This window comes from Sceloporus undulatus, chromosome 4 (genome assembly GCF_019175285.1).
Source record: "Sceloporus undulatus isolate JIND9_A2432 ecotype Alabama chromosome 4, SceUnd_v1.1, whole genome shotgun sequence".
NCBI classification, from domain to species: Eukaryota; Metazoa; Chordata; class Lepidosauria; order Squamata; family Phrynosomatidae; genus Sceloporus; species Sceloporus undulatus.
This window is the reverse complement of record NC_056525.1, coordinates 249431970-249449910: the sequence shown is the minus strand read 5'-3', so window position 1 is coordinate 249449910 and position 17941 is coordinate 249431970. Positions and strand designations below refer to the sequence as shown.

The window sequence follows — 17941 nt, the reverse complement described above, 5'->3', positions numbered from 1 at the left end:
TATTGTTATATAGGCTATTATTACTATATTATTATATATTATATTATTGTATATATGTTAATATATATATAATATATTAATATATAATAATGTAATATATAATAAGCTCTCTCTCTCTCTCTCTCTGGTTTTACTTCGCGAACGAAGATTCAGGAAGGATAATAATAGTCTCTGTAGTACATCATAATAATAATGCTTTATTTGTATCCCGCCTCTCCAGAGGGATAGAGGCGGGTTACAACAATAAAAGGTACATAAATACACACATAAATAACATTACATCATCCCTATTATCCCCTCCCTTTACACTAAATCCCAACATTATAAAATGCGGTTAAAATCACTTTAAAATTAAGACATCTTGGGCGGGGCGATCCATATCAGTAGGACTAGGATGACCAATCAGGGAAGGCCTGATGTTACCGCTCTAGTCTCCATCTGGGCTGTAGTCTATGGTTCAGTGTTGCCGCTCTACCTTCCTTCGCCTTGTGTCTCTATGGTACTCTTACCGCTCTAGTCGCCATCTCTATGGTTCACTGTAACCAATCTAGCCTCCCTCGGGTTGAGACTCTATGATACTCTTGCCGCTCTAATCTCCATCAGGACCTTAGTCTCTATGGTTCAGTGTTGCCGCTCTAGCCTCCTCTCTCATCCAGTTGCTATTTAAGTCTCTATGGTTCGTGGCTACCCCCCCTTTTTTTTCAATGCCCTTGAAGTGCCGCTCTAGGCCAAGAGAACTCTCTGTCGGAGGCCTGGAGGACTCTTCAGCTTTGGGGGCAGAGAGGAGAAGGGTAGGGGGCGAGGAAGGGGACCAGGGGCTTTGCAGTCAGTAGCCCCTTACCCAGAAGGGTGAGCCCCTATCTTGCCTTTGGGCTGCCTCCCTGAAATGCCTGCAGGTGCTCAGTCTCACCCCAAGTCCCCACCAATGTAGTCCTCCTCTAGATATCCTATGTATATCTCCCATGGGGTATGAGTATCTCTATATCCCATGAAGTATGTAGTCCTCCTCTATATATCCTATGAGATTTGTGTATCTGTATATCCCATGGGGTATGTGGTCCTCTATATATGGAGGGGAGAGAGGAGGACTACATATCCCATGGAATATATAGCCCAAGACATTCTTCCTCCAAGGCTGGACTGGATCCCTTCTGCCTCTTTCCATGGCCCTGATCCGGGAAGCGCCATGGCAGCTTCTCTACAGTAGTTTAAGTCTGCAGCCGCACCGCAGAATTAATGCACTTTGACACCGCTTTAACTGCCATGGCTCCATTATCTGAACCCCAAATTGTATTTCAGAATGTTCAACTGAAGTTTTAAGTTACTGCCAGGCTAGTAGTTTGGGGACTGAGGGTAAGGGTCTCATTTATGGGGGCAATGTCCTCATTGGCTGCATCCACACTTCAGAATGGATGCAGTTTGACACCGCTTTAGCCGCCATCGCTCAGTGCTATGGAATCCTGGGATTTGCAGTTTTGGGAAACATTTAGCCTTCTCTGGCAGAGAGCTCAGGTATCACAGCAAACGACAAATCCCGGGATTCCATAGGATGGAACCATGACAGGTATCTTTGGGATTACACACCAAGAGGCCAGACAATGCTTAACACCCCATGGATTGCCTGCAGCTTGGTTGGTAGGGACAACAGAATGTGTGGCCTTCCAAATGCTCTTGGACTGCAACTCCCATCAGCCCTGGAGAGCCATTTCTGCCTTGCTTGGGTTCCAGAAGCTTGTTAGTGGTTCTGCTCATGGCTGGCACATGAAACAACCCTCTCTTTCTCTTCCTTTCCAGCCCCCCTGCCTGCCCCGATGCCTGGCTGGCCTGATGTGGTGGCTGAAGGGCTCTCCAACCTCCTGCTGTGTACCGTGTGCTTCCGCTCTGCTGTGAGGACCTTCCAGGTGTGAAAGCAGTGGAGGCTTTTGTATGTAGGAATGGGGTGGTATCTCTACTAACCAGATTGATGTCTTGCATCCTCAGAGTGTGTCTACACTAAACAATATACTTGCTGCAAGCTTTTGAACCTCCACTGGCTTCTTCATCAGGCAAGATGTTACAAACCAAACAGGAGAAAAATTGGAGATGTTAGTACGGTGGCATCTTACTAACATCTCCAGTTTTTCTCCTGTTTGGTTTGTAACATCTTGCCTGATGAAGAAGCCAGTGGAGGTTCGAAAGCTTGCAGCAAGTATATTCTGCATTTTGGTTGGCCAAGAAAGGTAGAACTGTTTGGTGGATTTTTGTTTGAAATGGACAACACAGCTATCCCTGCATATTCACTAAACAGTTAAAGCAGCTTGATTTTATAGCTAGCAGCCATGGTAACTGCCATGGCTCCTATTTATGGGATGCTGAGATGGGCAGTGTGAGGAGGGACTTAGAATTCTCTTGGCTAAAGAGATCCAGTGCTGAAATTCAGGGAAGTGGGTACAGTTCTCCTCAACCATTGATCATTGACCGCCTCTCTCTGTTTTGCAGATCAGTCGTGGAGCTGCTGCTGGTTTTCTCCTCCAGGCCCTTGTGCCCCTCGTGGAAATGGTCACCCTCATTCCCATCCCCCTTGGGCTCGGTTTGGAACCCCCAAAGTCTCCCCTTCTGCCGGAGGAAGGCGCCTGGGTGTCCACGGTGGTTGGGCTCCCTTTGCTGGCCTTTGGGTTCCACTGGCTGAATGGAGACTGTTCCACGGCCAACACTCTCCTGGGAGGAGCGCTTCTACTGGCTGGAGGCTGGCATTACTTCACGGAAGAAGGCCAGGCCATGGTGAGCCACTCAGCCACCGCTGTGGCCTCCATCACCATCCTGATCATTTCTGTCTTCACTGGGAATGCCTGTGGGGTGGCGGGCAGCCTGCTTGTGGGCACAGCTGGCCTGTTGGCAGGGACTAAGTTGCAGCACCTGCTGATTCTGGAGAAGAAAGATGCTCTTCGTTGTCTCATGGCAGCCGCCAACCTGGCTTTGCGATGGGCTCTCCAGACACAGCAGCAAGAACTGGACCGGGGGTGTGGGGGTCTTTTTACTGCCCTGTCTGACTAATATGCAAGGGAGAGGAGGGTTATCTCTCATTCATTTGGGGGAAAGCTGCCCAGGATCCCAAGGAAGCTGAAGAAGCTGCAGTGCACATCTTCAAGGAAGGAGTCCATGAAACCTCTCCTCCAACCTTGAGGGTGCAGGAGGAAACCTTTTCCCAAACTTGAAAGGGTCTTTCAGGGGGCTTCATTCTGAATACAAGCTGCTTCATTGCAGATTTTTTTTCAAGTCTGCTCTTCTGGAGAATGTTGGCCCTGGACTGCTTTGGATGGATTGATATTTCTAGTTTAGGTGCCTGATGAGGATCCCTGAAACTGGATATCAACTGAAATCCCACAAGCAGGACATCCAACAACTAGTTTTGTTCCTAGTATTCACAGCTTTCTAGCCATAACCAATAGCTGCCATGGCTTGTGACCTTGGAGAGCTTGATTTCCCATTATTATTTTATTTATTATTTTTTTGATCTAACCCCTTTCTAAAGCCATCTTGGTTGGTGGCCATCACTATATTTTGTTGCACTGAGTTTAACTCTGCACTATATGCAGAAGTCTTTCTTTTTCTTTGTCTTGAATCTCCCGCCTTTCAGCTTCCCTGGGTGACCCCTTCCCTGGTTTCTAAAATCCATTTTTCTACTTTATATATTTTGATCAAAATCTTTCCCCACAGCAGTTTATCTAAATGCAATACAGTATTCTGGAAATACCCCGAAGCGTTGCAACCTTCCCCGCAGGTGGGACTCACTCCAGTCCTCTAACCATTCTGTTGTAGCTTGTGGAACTGGACCTCCCGATGCAAACCAAGGATCCTGTAGGGACCCCTTGCTTGCTTCCTTTGCCACTGTTTCTTGAATCACAGAAACATAGAATCCTGGAGTTCGAAGAGACCAGCCAGGAGAAGCTGTGGTCCTGAAAAGGCCACTTTTGCAAGCTTTCAGCATGGTTCCAAAGTTATAGTCCAAAATAGATGGTATTTCAAGCTCTGTAGGTGGAGGTTGCCTGGAAATTCTGGAGGTTCTGGTCCAAAAAAAAGGGGACTTTTCCAAGCTCTCAGGATGTTTTAAAAGTTATGGTCCAAAACTGGGTGTTTCTTAAGCTCAGAGAGAAGGCTGGCTGGGAAATTCTGGAAATTGTGGTCCAAAAAGGGAATTTTGTCTAAGCATGGAGGGCTTGAGTAGAGCTCTACAATTATCCTGGCTGTTCCTTTGAGATACATTCCTGAAAAATCCAGTTTGGTCCCAGCAATTTCAAGAAGAGTTGTCCATAGCAAAGCTAAGTGGGTCAGCATTCCATGCACCCAACTGGAAACCAGGCCTGAGCCCCCTTGTCGTTCCAGTCATACTGGCCTGTCCTGGGTCTCCTTGCTCTGGGAAAGCCAGGCGGACCAAAGATTGCCCCCTTTTCATTCAGATTTCTTAGGGAGGGCAGGTCAAAATGGATATGGTAGCAAATGCTGCATTTCCACTTTAATGTCCAAATGGGATCACCATCCGCCACTCTTGATGAGAATGAGGACTACATGAGAATCCTCCCCTCTTCTTGCACTTTTCCTCAATCTGCAACTAAAACTAGCAGCATTCTGGGTTAAGAATAACAGACCTCTGTTTTTAGGGAAACCGGATAAGAGTCAGGCACTGAAAGGAGGTTTTTTATTATTTAATCACAACTGCAGCTCAGTCTACAGCTCTCATCAGCCACAATGGAGCTACAACTTCCATTTGGCTATCCTTTCTGGGGATGCTGGGTGTTGTAGTCTGACGCACTGAGAAACCATAAAATCAGAGAAGGCCACGTTGGCTGGGGTTTTTAAAATATGGCTTGGGTCCATATCTGAAGGACCATGTGCTGTCATATGAGTCTATCTATGTTCTGAGAATTCAAACACATAGCTGTATTAGTCTGAAAAATCACTGTGTAAAGGGGTTTTGTAACACCTTGAGTCTAACTGAAAGAAAGAAGCTGGAAGCATGAGCTTTAGTAGGCAAGAGTCTACTTCCTCAGATGCTCAAAAGTGCTACAAGGTTGTTTTGCATATGTTTTGAGAAGGTCTGGAGAAACCCTGTTTTTGTGTCAGCACCTCACAGGTCCCTTTGGTGAGAATATGGGAGACAGGGCCTTCTTGGTGGCTGCTCCCATACTCTGGAACTCCCTTCCAAGAGAAGTCAGACTAGCACCATCCCTCCTATTATTCTGTGGGCAGGTTAAGACCTTGGAGGACTGGCTGCCCAGGTTGAAAAGGCCTTCTCAGAACATGCTGTTGGTTTAATTATATTTTTAAATGATACAAATTTTCAAGCTATATCTGTTTTAACCTTTGTGGGTTGCCTTGATTCTTAGACTGAGAAAATGATGATGATGATGATGATGATGATGATGATGATGATGATGATGATAATACACTTGCCCCTCCCTTTTTGTGGACTTGGAGTCTGTGGTCTCACTCTTCGCGGGAGGGACAAGTGGGGAGGGACAAAATGGCAGCACACACCCGGTGTGGCCCTGCATGCCCTCCTCAGGCGCACGCGCCATTATTTTCAATGGGACTCTATTATTACAAATATTGTGAGTTGCCGTTTTCGCAGGGAGTCCAGAACGGTGCTACTGTAATAATAATAATAATAATAATAATAATAATAATATCAGCAACAGCAACTTCTCCAAGCTCTGCACAAATGTACTAGTGGGATCCCAGCTGTTAAAGCAGCACATCCCTAAACAAAATACATTCCAGCCCCAAACAGATCTGTATCATAAGTGACACACACAACTGTATGGAGCTGAGGAGCTGTGTGTTGCGGGCTGCCAAGTGCTTAACAGCAACCCAATTTCTGTCATCCCAGGCAGGTAGCAAACCCAATCTGTTGTTGAGGTTCCTGCTACAGGTTGAGTTTCCCTTGTCCAAAATGCTTGGGACTAGAAGTGTTTTGGATTCCGGAATGATGGGGATAGGAAAAGGGTTAGCAGAAAAAAAGAGAACCACTGCCAACGACAAAAAAAAGGTTTTGTACCTAACTGGGTATAAACAGGAAAAAAGAAAGAAGTTAGGTAATGATAAAAGTAATATATTCTCTAACAAGGATATCAACAATGTGTGTTAGATGTTAAATCTACAGTGCTATATAAATAATAATAATAATAATAATAATAATAATAATAATAATAAATTTATGTTAAAAATAAAGGTCTATCATGCAAACTTTGTCATACATAATGAACCCAAAATACACATGTTTTATGGATGCAACTAGAGTGTGCCCTAAAAATAATAAGACTTGATAGTCCTGGATAAGTACAGTACTCCGAAAGATTCACTGGAGTACTTATCCAGGACCATCAAGCCTTTGGCACTGGCTTTGTTCTCTCGGGACTTGTATAATTACCAAAATTGATTATTTTTTAAAGGAACACTGTAGTTGGATCCTTAAAGTGAGCATTTTAGGATCTTTATGTAAGACAAAATTTGCATGATATACCTTTGTTTTTAATGTAAATTGAACATCTAACAAACATTGTTGATATCCTTGTTATAGAATATATACTCATCCCTCCATATTTGTAAATTTGATATTTGCATGTTTGATGATTCACAGATTTGATTAATATGTTCTCTCTAGGAATTTCTAGGTCCTCCAGTGCAACTCTGTGGTCAACTTTAAAAGTTTCACTGAAAGACCCAAAGATTCCTAGAGAGACTACTCTACCAGGCCTTTGTAGCGCCTCCAAGACAGTTCTATGGTCAGTGTCTGTCGGACGTTGACCACAGAGTTGTACTGGAGGGCCTAGATTTTCTTAGAGAGGTGTCCTCTCAGGTAAAAACATGGTGTTTTTGTTATTTTTGGTTTTTCCATATTCACGGGGATCTTGTGCCCCTAACCTTAGGAGAAAAAAGGCCCAGAAGACTTACTCCTCTCCATTGCTGCAAGGCTTATCATGGATTGCTCTTCTGCATCTTCCACAGAATGGGCTTCTCATGCTGGAGGTCAGCATTTTGCAAATGGATTGTTGCTGCCTTGCAAGATGAAGCCTGGGTGCAAGTCTTGTAGCTGTGGAAGTGTGCTTAGGAATTTACAAAAGTGTGCGGCTTGGTTCTGAGCCATGTTATCACCTTGGCGTCTGTGTTGCCGTCTCCTGCCTGCTCTCCAGCACTCAGCAACCTCAAGGGCCCTTGGATGTACTCTGGGCTCCTCTTAGCTCTTAAAACCCAGCCATTGTGAGTTCAGAAAGGAGGCAAGGAATCAGGGTGGCACTTCTTTTACAGCCAGAGCAATGCTGTGCATCTAATGCCAGGGCTAAAAGGTGTGCATCTGAACAAACCAATAAAACATCTTGGTGGAACACGCTTTGGTGTGATGTCTTTCATGATGGCCCTGCTTTCTTGACGTCGGAGGCAGGACTGCAAGAGACTGGCCAGGACAGCTAGCCTTTCCTGGCACCAACCGGCCCTTGCCACGCCAAAAACTTATAGGCTCTTCAGATGTCCCCAAAGGAGATCAGATGGGCAATTTCTTCCCCGCCCAGTTCATAAACTGAGCTGCATTGTGACTTTCATGTGATGCAGAGACTGGAGAAGCGTCTGCCCAGGGATTCCTTGGAAAGCTGCTTGACTCCATTTGTGTGAGGACAGACCTACCCAGGGGGCAAGCAAGGTACAGAAGCAGCCACCTTGGTTTTAAGTTTGGTTCATGTCTAAAAGGGGGATCTCAGATGCCAAAAGGGGTGCCTAACCATCCCTTCCCAAAAAATAGGCAGGGGTAGCTGTGTTGGCCATTTAGCAAATGCAAACAAAAATCCAGCTATACCTTTATTGGCTAACCAAAATGCACAATATACTTGTTGCAAGCTTTCGAAACATCCCTTCTCAAGGAGCTGGGATGGAGCCAGACAAAAAAGAACCATTTTGGATTCTTGCTAACATTGCCAGGAGGAGATGGAGTTGAGTCAAGGTGGGCTTCTCCTTTTTGGGTCCATGGTTGAATCACAGAGACTCAAAAAACCCAGCAGATCAGCAGCTGGTTAGTCAGAAAGAGCCAGCGGGCAAATTATGTTGGGGACTAGAATTCCCATAATCTAGCACTATTATAGGAATTGGAGTCCAGTCAAAAGTTATTTGCCTCAAGCTCTGGGTCTGAAAACCCCTGGATTTTGGCAGTGTGATGTAGACCTTTCAAAGGTAAAAGGTGGTTTTATAGGTATACCAGCAACTTCTAGACTCCCAAAAGGTTGCCAGGGCACCTGCTTAGACATGAAACCCTTGGGCAAATTACATGCCCTCAACTTCATGGGAAGGCTACCCCAAAGCTAACAAAATGGTGAACAGTCTGGAAACCACCAAGTCCTATGAGGAGTGGTTTGATCCCACTTAAACTGCCATGGCTCTATCCTATGTAATCCTGGGATTTATAGGTTGGTGAGGCACCAGCACTCTTTGGCAGAGAAAGATCATAGAATCATAGAGTTGGAAGAGACCGCATGGGCCATCCAGTCCAACCCCCTGCAGAACCTGTAAAACTACAAATCCCAGGGTTTCAGAGGATGGAGCTACACTGCTTAAAGTGGCCATGGCAGTTAATGTGGGGTTAAACTATATTGTTTCTACAGTGTAGATGCACCCAAAGAAATTTTACCAACCTCTAGTTTAGGGTCTCCTTGTGCCGGATTTTGCCTAAGTCCCATTTGGCACAATTTCTGCTCTTTTCTTTGTTTGCAAAGGTTGCCAACTCCCATCATTTGGTGACTGCGTGCCCTTCTGCTTTCAGCTACAGTTTCTCTTGCCTGGCCAAAGCTGTGCCTTCCCTACGAGGCAGAAAGAGAGAACCAAGCTATGGCAGCACCCACCACCACCACCAGCCTGAGATTCAAGCTCATCCTCCTGGGGGACTTTGGGGTGGGAAAGACCACCTTTTTCCACCGCATCAGGACTGGCCATTTCTTAGAGGAGGCCCACACCCTCGGTCAGCACATGAATGTCTGTGAGAGGATGCTGCCCCTGAGACACAGTCGCAGCAACCGCCAAGCACAGGTACGTGGAAGTCATAGAATTATAGAGCTGGAGGGAACACAAAAGGCCAGGGAACCCACAACTAAAGCATCCCCAAGAGGTAGCCATCGGACCTGTTTAAAAACCTCCATCATGGAAGTTGGTACCTCACTGTTGGAAAATTCTACCTCAGGATGGTCCAGAGAAAGAGAATCTTGTTTCTCTCTGTGTGTGCATGAAACACATCATCATAGTCATCATTATGATTACAGTGGTCCCTCCTCAATTGTTGGGGTTAGGGGTGAAGACCCCCGTGAAAGTGGGGAAACCGCAAATTAAAAAACACTACAGTATTCTTTTTACCTGAGAGGACACCTCTCTGGGAATCTCAAGGTCCTCCAGTGCAACTCTATGGTCAACATCTGCCAGAAGTTGATCATAGAATCATGCTGGAGGACCTAGAAATGCCCAGAGAAGTGTTTTCTTTAGGAACCATCAAACTGCAAGCTGTCAAGACAGATCTCTTCCGGCAGGCCTTTCCTGAATAAAAGCACTTGGCCATAGAATCGATTACTCCTTTATACCATGCACCACAACGCTACCATTCAGCCCATTGTCTATGTTGTTATTAATAGCTTATTTCTAAATTAATTTTAACTGTATCGTGTTTAATTCTTTTTTAAGGGGGGGATACTGTAACACTACATTGTATGTTGGATGTTTTTAACCATGTTAGCCTCTTTGATTGTTCTATTACAGAAAAGTGAGGTACAAATAAAAGCTTTATTTATTTATTTATTTATTTATAATTATGTAAATGTGAAATTATGCGATTCGTGTTAAAACTTTTGTAATAGTAATAACAACAACAACAGCACAAGTAGCTAAAAGCATAGAAAAAGTGATGCAAAACATGCAAAAATTCTCGGATCCAGACATGCCCAAACAGATTCATGTAGCAGGGAGTTCCCCTGCCAACGCCTCCAACCACCTGCCTTTCTCTTTGTGTGCATAGATCTCCTTATGGGACACAGCTGGCGAGGAGCGCTTCCTCTCACTGAGCAGCTGCTATTTCCGAAACGCGGACGCAGTGCTTCTGGTGTACAGCCTCCAGGCTCTCATCTCCTTTGACAGCCTCTCGCACTGGGTCTATGTGGCCAGACAGTACTGTGCAGATGGTAGGCATGACGGGGGGAACATACCCTCCCATTTTCCCAGTTTGGCAGAGACAGCCCCAGTTAATCCTCTGCTTCCACACTTTCTCAGCTGTGTTTAAAATGCCCTGGTTTCTCGCCCATCCTCCCTTTCTGCTCAGCTTATTTCAATCGCTGCAAACTGAGTTCAAAGTACAAAAGCAATCTGCACTCATGTGAAGTCAAAGGCTTTCATGGCCAGCATCCATAGCAGGAGGAAGCCACAGCGGACAAATCATGCAGCTCCCTCGCGCAGCAAAGAACCCGCAAAAAGTGGGTTCTTTCTGCGTTGCCATTGTGACGCCACAGTGCACCAATGGCACACTCACAACATCACAATGGGGGTGCGATGTGCGGATGCTAAGCGTCTGTTGCATCAAAATGGCGGCGCTTGTGTGTACATGGCGTCGCCATTTTGACGCCCTCATCACATGCTAGGGGTGAGGCACATATGGGCGGTGCACCCTTGGCCAACCCCAGCACGTGATGAGGGTGCTGCAAAAGCCTGTCTGGACTGGGCCATAGTTAACTCAGCAGAGAGAAAGGAGACAAGAGAGTCTCATCCTTCCCAATCTGCCTTTCTGTGTGTGTTTTTCTTTTTCGAAACAGACTATTTATATGTGAAGTCGAAGGATTTCATGGCTAGTATCCATAGTTTTTTGTGGTTTTTCAGGCTATGTGGCATAGCCACAGATGCTGGCAAAATGTCAGGAATAAGCTCTTCTAGAACATGGTCACATGGCCCGGAAAACCCACAAAAAACACTACATATATGACAGGGTTTCCTTGCTTAACATAGTTGTGTGTGTTCTCCTTCGTTCATCATTTTTGCCTTTTGTTGCCTGTCGCTGCCCTTTTGATCACACTCTGATGTCACTCAGCCACATGAGCCCTGGTTTTCTTCTGTGAGATTGATTCCCAGCTCAGCCACGAAAGCCACTGAGTGACCTGGGGCAAGTCACACTCTCTCAGCTTCAAGGGAAGGCAATGTCAAATCTCCTTTGAACAAATCTCGCCAGGACAAACCCATGATAGGTTTGCTTTAAGGTTGCCATAAGTCCAGAAACAACTTGAAGGCACACAATAACAACAATGTGTACAATGCAGGACTCTGGTGCATCTACAACCGTATGAGAAAATTCATCCTCAACTTTGACATGAGAATGGACGCCTTACAGGCATTCAGTGCTTCATCAGAGAAACCCATCTTTAGTCATCTTAACTTTAGCAAGTAATATATTTGAAGAAATATCAAGGGGATAGTTTCTCAGTAAATTTGCAGAGAAATCATGGCTCCTTAGATTTTATTAACAGATTAAAATCATTATAATAAACAACTTGAAAAACATTCATTTACTTCCCAATCACTGTTATTTACTTTACACAACTGTCTTGGAAAATATTCCAAATTGTAAATTGATTTGCTGTTTTGAAAGCTTTATAACATACTTCCTAGGCTATGTCTACACTCCAGAATTAATGCAGTGTGACACTTCTTTAACTGCCATGACAGTTAAATTCTGGGATTCATATTTGTGTGAGCTATTTAGCATTCGCTGTCAGAGAGCTCTGGCACCACAACAAACTAGAAATCCCAGGAATTCAACTTTATTGGATTATCCTTTTGGGTTCTGATACATTCTCTGTCCACTTTCTCTGCACCTTACTTCAGATTAAGTCTTGTTCTCACAGCTTGCTATCCTTTCTCTCTTCTCCGTAGCTGATATCTTCCTTTTGGGTAATAAGAGCGACCTGGAAAACCGCGTCTCTGAAGACAAAGCCGAGAAGTTTGCAGTGGAGCATTGCGCATCGGAGAGATTCAAAGTGTCGGCCAAGACAGGTGAAGGACCCAACATCTTTTTATATAGCAGACCGGTTAATAATCATTTGTTTCTATTAGACTTGAATTCAGTTGCAGGTTTCCACATTGGAGGGAAGTGGTGAATCTGACCCAGTTGGAGCCCAGCCAAGAGAAATGGAGGAAAGAGCACCACGATGCAAGAAAGATGGAGCATGTTCAGAGGAGGGTAACCAAAATGGTGGATGGTCTCGAGACCATGTCTTATGAGAAGAGACTTAGGGAGCTGGGGATGTTTAGCCTGCCTCATTCCCACTACATTTTAAACCAGTTTGCAAATCGGTTTGAAGCGGCATAAATGACCCTGGTTCACACTTGAACCGAATCGGAGAGGGGGACCTTGCGCTAGACCCATTTAACCTGCATCTTTTTGACACTAATAATAAAATAAATAAAAATTGTATTTATTTACCACCCTTCCATCGATCAGGGCGGTGAACATTACAATAAAATCAAACACAATACAATAATATACACATATTAAAAACAAGTCAAAACCCCATCAGCCAGCCATCTTGCTGACCAAAGAGGGAGGAAGGCCATCAGGAACTCATTCGGAATTCACTGATTTTTTCCACATCTTTTGGGATAAATCAATTCTGTGCAAGTGTGAACCAGATGCTGATCGGAATCAGTTTCAAGAATTGAATTCACAAATTGATTCAGTATCAGTGTGAACCAGATGCGGATCGGAAACTATTTACTATGACATGATAAGGAGTCGCCAGGTGGGGAATTAACCTCCTGTGTTCGCCCATCCTTCGACCCTCCTACGGGGCGATGCTTATATCTCAGTTTTTGGCTCAGAAGCCTCAGGCCTGGCAACCCTAGTTCCACCCCAAGATACCTGCTTTCTTTTATCCAGATGTCTGCATCTGTCCTGGAATTTTAAGGCTCTGTCTTTGGACTCCAAGTGGCATCTCCTCTGCACTTTTGAACCCAATTGGTGAAATGGAGCAACCGGTCCCTGCGGTCTCTGATGCTGAGATGGCACGCTCTGCAAGTAGTATTTATCCGCTGGCATGAACCTGAAGAATTTCTCATTAAAAGCCATTAACCCAATTTGACAGGCAAAGGGAGGGAGGGATGGAGGGATGATTCACGGCTTACGGAGGAATGTGCGTGTCTCTCGGGCGAGATGCTTAATGAACGGATGCGGAGCAGGTTCTATTTCTAGACCGACAAGCACCAACAAAGGAAAATGCTTTCCTCTTGTAAGCAATAATGTGGTTTCATGGCATAAAAGCAAGGTGCGGCAGTTACTGGTCTGTACAGGTACTTTCCCCCCATAGTTAGAGCATCAGCATCCATGCCACATAACCATAAGTCTTGGTGCAGAGGCTTTTGAATCCTCTGAAAAGGGTCTAGATACACAGATGGGAAGTGGGTAGCCTTCCAGATGATACTGCATTGCAATTCCTAACTGGACTTCAGATAATAGAATCCTAGGCCTCATTCCCACTACCTTTTAAATCGGATTGCAATTCGGTTTGAACCGGTTCAAATGATCCTGGTTCCCACTTGAACCAAATCGCTGAAGTGATTTGGAGAGAGAGGCCATGAGCCAGACCCATTTAACCCGTGTCTTTTTTTCTGCATCACTTTGGGTAAATTGATTCCGCGCAAGTGTGAACCAGATGCGGATCGGAATCGATTTAAATTTGCCCTTTGGCCTGCTGGAGTGGGTCAATTTTGAATCGATTCATTTGTGAATGTGAACCACAAGTGGGTTATTTTACAGGGAAACATGCGATCGGGACAAATGTAGTGTGAATCATGCTCTACTGTCGAATCGATCCCTCTATTCAGATCACACACCAATTTATTTGTAAGTGGGAATGAGGCCCAACCTTGCTCCATCCTCCATGTGACACTCCTTCAAATACTGAAACAGGGCTATCATATCACCTCTTAACTATCTCTTCTCCAGGCTAAACATATGCAGCTCCCTTAGCCACTCCTCATAAGGCTTGGTGGTTTCCAGACCTTTCACCATTTTAGTTGCTTTTCTATGACCCTGATCCAGCTTCTCAAAGTCTTTTTGGATTGTGGTGCCCAGAACTGGACACAATAGTCCAAGTGAGGTCTGACCAAAGCAGAATAGAGTTGAACTATTGCTTCCCTCGATATAGACATTACTACTGATGCAGCCTAGAGAGCCTGGAATGATCCTCAACTGGCAACCCTACACATTAAATACCATATACGGCTGCATCAAATACACTACTTAAATAAAAACAAAACTCACCAAGGGTGCATCTGTATTGTAGAAACAATGCCGTTTGACACCACTTTAAGTGCTGTAGCTCCATCCTATGGAATCCTGGGATTTCTAGTTTTACAGGGTCTTTAGCCTTCTCTGCCCAAGAGTGCTGGTACTTCACAAAACTTCAGATCCCACACACAAGATGAGGGCTGTATAAAAAAACAGGAATAGAGGAATATGATATAAATAAGCTGCTTAAGAATAAAGAAAGGAATATCCAGGGGAACAGTAGGTGGGGGGAATGGGGTAACAAAGAGAATGGGGGAAAGAAACTACAGGTCCCAGGAATCTGTAGGATGGAGCCATCACAGTTAAAGTGGCATCACTCTGCATTATTTCTATATCATAGATATACCCCAAGTTTAACAGACGAGCAAGATTTAGACACACACACACACAAAGCCTGTTAGAGGCAGTGCTCTCACCCTGAGATTCCTCTGCCTTGCCCTGCAACTGGAGAAGATGGTCCAGGAGCTGGAAACCCTTGTCTCCTTCTTTCCATAGATTGACTGGGGCTTTCTTTTGCATCTTCCTTTGCAGGTGAGAACGTGGAGCGGAGCCTGCAAGAGATGGTGGAACATCTCTTTCTCAAGAAGGAATTCCAGCGCAGCAGCCTCCAGGTTCCCTTGCAAGACGTCGGCTACTACAGCCACTGCGGATGTTGAAGGGAGCCACTGTTCACTTTAGCAATAAATGAAGGAACAAATCCCTTCCTGTTGCAAAAAACAAGCTTCTTGCTGTCCTGTTGTTGTTGTTGTTGTTGTTGTTGTGTGCCTGCAAGTCATTTCTGACTTATGGAGACCCTAAGGTGAACCCATCGCTGGGTTTCCTTGGCAGGATTTGTTCAGAGGAGTCTGCCATTGCCATCCCTTGAGGCTGAGAGAGTGTGACTTGGGTCCAAAACACACTGCAGAAATAATCCATTCTGAAACCGCTTTAACTGCCCTGGCTCAATGCTAGGGAATTCTGAGAACTTTTGTAGTTTTGTGAGACATTTAGCCTCTCTGTAAAAGAGGTCTAGTGCCACAATAAACTTCAATTCCCAATGTTTCCTAGCACTGAGAGAGGGCAGTTAAAGCAGTCTCAAACTGGATTATTTCTGCAGTGTGTTGTGGACCATGGTCTCCAGAGTCATAGTCCAACACTCAAACCAATACGCCACACTGTCTCCCAACTTGCTATCCTATATCATCATCATCATCATCATCATCATCATCATCATCATCATCATCATCATCATCATCATCCTGTCACCTCTCAAGATGCATCGACTCCCAGGATCCTGGGAAGAAAGCGAAAGACTTTGTGAAACTAGGGCCCCATACAGACAGGCTAAAATAAAGCTGCTTCGGGTCACTTTGGAGGTATGCTGTTTAAATGATGCATGCTTCCTAAGAGTCCAGAAGCCATGATCCCGTCCTAAGGACTGAAGTGCAACTTTAGCGCAGCTTCCAGACTCTTAGGACGCATGCATCATTCAAACAGCATACCTCCAAAGTGACCCGAAGCATCTTCATTTTGGCCTGTCTGTATGGGACCTACAAATCCCAGGCTCCACTTGTTGTTCCCCATAAAGCTGGGTTCCCAAGTCTTTGATTATTTTGGACGCTCTTTGCTGCACACATTTTATTGCAACCAAGAGTTTAACTGTAATTTAACCATAACTTGTCATATGCTTTTATTTCTGTATGTTTTGTTATTTGTGTGTGATTTAATCTTAATAAGATACCCTAAATCCTAGTTTGGGGGGAAAGTGGGAAAATAATAATAATAATAATAATAATAATAATAATAATAGCAGTTTTAGGAGAAGGAAGAAGAAGTCTTTAATAATAATATCGTTGAATTATTTTTTCCTCTTTTTAGTTGTTTAATTAAATTTAGTTGTATTAATTAAAAGAAAGTCAAAGATGAAGAAGCAATAGCAATAAGAAAAATTACACAAGTTTTAAATTAAAAAACATTTTTGATATTGTAACTATTTCTAATTGTGTTTTTAATACATTTTAAATATATTTTTGTGTGCTGAATTAAAAAAAACAATATACATGTCGAATTCAAAGATATAGCCATGTTAGTCTAGAGAACATATGTCTGTCCTTGGTTTCCACTAAATGCATCTGAGGAAGTAGACTTAAGCCTACAAAAGCTCATGCTGCCAACTTCTTCCTTTCAGTTGCTCTCAAAGGTGCTACAAGATCTCTCTACATACACACAGCCCTTGCACAAATTCACTATTGTTATCCATTCAGTTGTTACTGAGCTTTAATGAAATGCAGATGCTGATGTTCCAGGGCAGTTTCCAACAGATGTTTGTGTTTCATATCAGCCAATTAAAGTCAGAAGATGTTAACCCCTTGATTACTCTTTGCAGGATCACTTCATTCCGTCAGATAGTCGAACCTAAAGAACATCAAAGCAAGAGACCAGGGTTCGAATCCTGGCTCAGCCGGTTGACTTTGGGCAATAAGTCACATACTCTCAGCCTCAGAGGATGGCAATGGCAAACCCGCTCTGAAGGAACTTATTTATTTATTTATATTGATTTAGGTATTTATATCCTTGCCAAGAAAAAGTCATGATAAGTCTGCCTTAGTTTCGCCATAAGTTGGAAGCCACTTGAATCAGACAAACTCACCTGTAGTTCAAAGAACAACTCATTAACTGAAGTAGAAAAGATTTGGCTACCAGTGAAAAAATACTGGAATAAGAATCGGCAAAGTCTGATAATATACTGCTTTGCAACGAAATGGGAGACTGCTATAAACAAGACAACTTCAAACTCAGGATAAGAACAGTATTTTGCTCCCAATTTGCCCTTTCCTTTTATTATTACAATTTCATTTGAACCTTCGTAGTTTTTAATAGGCGCATCCACTGAGAAGAACGGCGGTGATAGGAAGGCTTTAGCAACTAGGGAAGGCAGGAAGCATCCTCAGTTAAGAGTCAGGAGGAAGTCTTAGGATTTTTTATGATCAAAAATGAAGAATACTGTTAATTTCGTAAGGATTAGTGGGTATATAATGTTATTATATGTGTTTTACTTTATTTGTTTTGTGTTATAAATAAAATATTTTTAAAAGGGGGAAAAAGGAAGTGATTTGAAGGCACACAAAGACAATAACAACAACATTATTACTGTTTTATTAAGTGCTCATAGCAATTGGCAAATCACGCATGTCATAGAAGATCCTAATTCTCCATGCATCCAATCTAAACCTTTACCACCGGAGTGGAAATGAACAGGTTCAGCTTCACCTGAATTCTGACTCTAAAGACATAACATTTTTAAATGCTTCTGCAGCAGAACTGGGGAAAGTTCCTTGTTTATTAGATCATTCTGTTATTAGATATACAGTGGGCCTGAACAGACAGGCCAAAATGAAGCTGCTTCAGGTCACTTTGGAGGCATGCTGTTTAATTGATGCATGCCTCTAAGAGGTCAGAAGTCGTGCCAAAGCCATGCTCCAGTCCTAAGGACTGGAACACAGCTTTGGTGCAGCTTCTGGCCTCTTAAGACAGATGTGTCATTTAAACAGCATGCCTTCAAAGGGTCTGTCTGTTCAGGCCCAGTAACTAGTTGATGGTGTGTAATTGATTGAATTATCATAGAATCGTAGA

General features: G+C 43.9%; 2 protein-coding genes and 1 long non-coding RNA gene across 7 annotated transcripts; 2 read left to right on the top strand and 1 right to left on the bottom strand.

The window, feature by feature from the left end:
• The first annotated feature begins 745 nt into the window (after positions 1-745).
• On the top strand, positions 746-7361 carry LOC121927699. Its single transcript, XM_042461538.1, has 3 exons — positions 746-791; positions 1795-1901; positions 2479-7361. The coding sequence occupies exons 2-3, from the start codon at positions 1812-1814 to the stop codon at positions 3031-3033; spliced, it is 645 nt and encodes a 214-aa protein (XP_042317472.1). The 5' UTR covers positions 746-791; positions 1795-1811; the 3' UTR covers positions 3034-7361.
• LOC121927700 (ras-related protein Rab-19-like) lies at positions 2652-15113 on the top strand. 5 transcript variants are annotated; one of them, XM_042461542.1, is made up of 5 exons: positions 2652-2760; positions 8736-9045; positions 10019-10181; positions 11917-12036; positions 14861-15108. In XM_042461542.1, exons 2-5 carry the CDS (start codon positions 8848-8850, stop codon positions 14983-14985), a joined length of 606 nt encoding a protein of 201 aa, XP_042317476.1. In that variant the 5' UTR covers positions 2652-2760; positions 8736-8847; the 3' UTR covers positions 14986-15108. The 5 variants fall into 5 exon arrangements, with proteins under 5 accessions (XP_042317476.1, XP_042317475.1, XP_042317473.1 ...); XM_042461541.1 differs by having other exon boundaries at positions 2677-2760; positions 8783-9045; XM_042461539.1 differs by lacking the exon at positions 2652-2760 and adding an exon at positions 7498-7672 and having other exon boundaries at positions 8783-9045.
• On the bottom strand, positions 11250-14953 carry LOC121927703. The gene is made up of 3 exons (XR_006103309.1): positions 14746-14953; positions 14303-14469; positions 11250-12052 (listed from the first exon to the last, which is right to left on the bottom strand). It is a non-coding gene; the product is annotated as an uncharacterized LOC121927703 (long non-coding RNA).
• Positions 15114-17941: the final 2828 nt, after the last annotated feature.

Coding starts and splice junctions, on each gene's coding strand:
- LOC121927699 (XM_042461538.1), top strand. CDS start 1,812: ATGCCTGGCTGGCCTGATGTGGTGGCTGAAGGGCTCTCCAACCTCCTG. Junction 1,902..2,478: donor CTGCTGTGAGGACCTTCCAG/GTGTGAAAGCAG, acceptor TCTGTTTTGCAG/ATCAGTCGTGGAGCTGCTGC.
- LOC121927700 (XM_042461542.1), top strand. CDS start 8,848: ATGGCAGCACCCACCACCACCACCAGCCTGAGATTCAAGCTCATCCTC. Junction 9,046..10,018: donor GCAGCAACCGCCAAGCACAG/GTACGTGGAAGT, acceptor TTGTGTGCATAG/ATCTCCTTATGGGACACAGC. Junction 12,037..14,860: donor CAAAGTGTCGGCCAAGACAG/GTGAAGGACCCA, acceptor CTTCCTTTGCAG/GTGAGAACGTGGAGCGGAGC.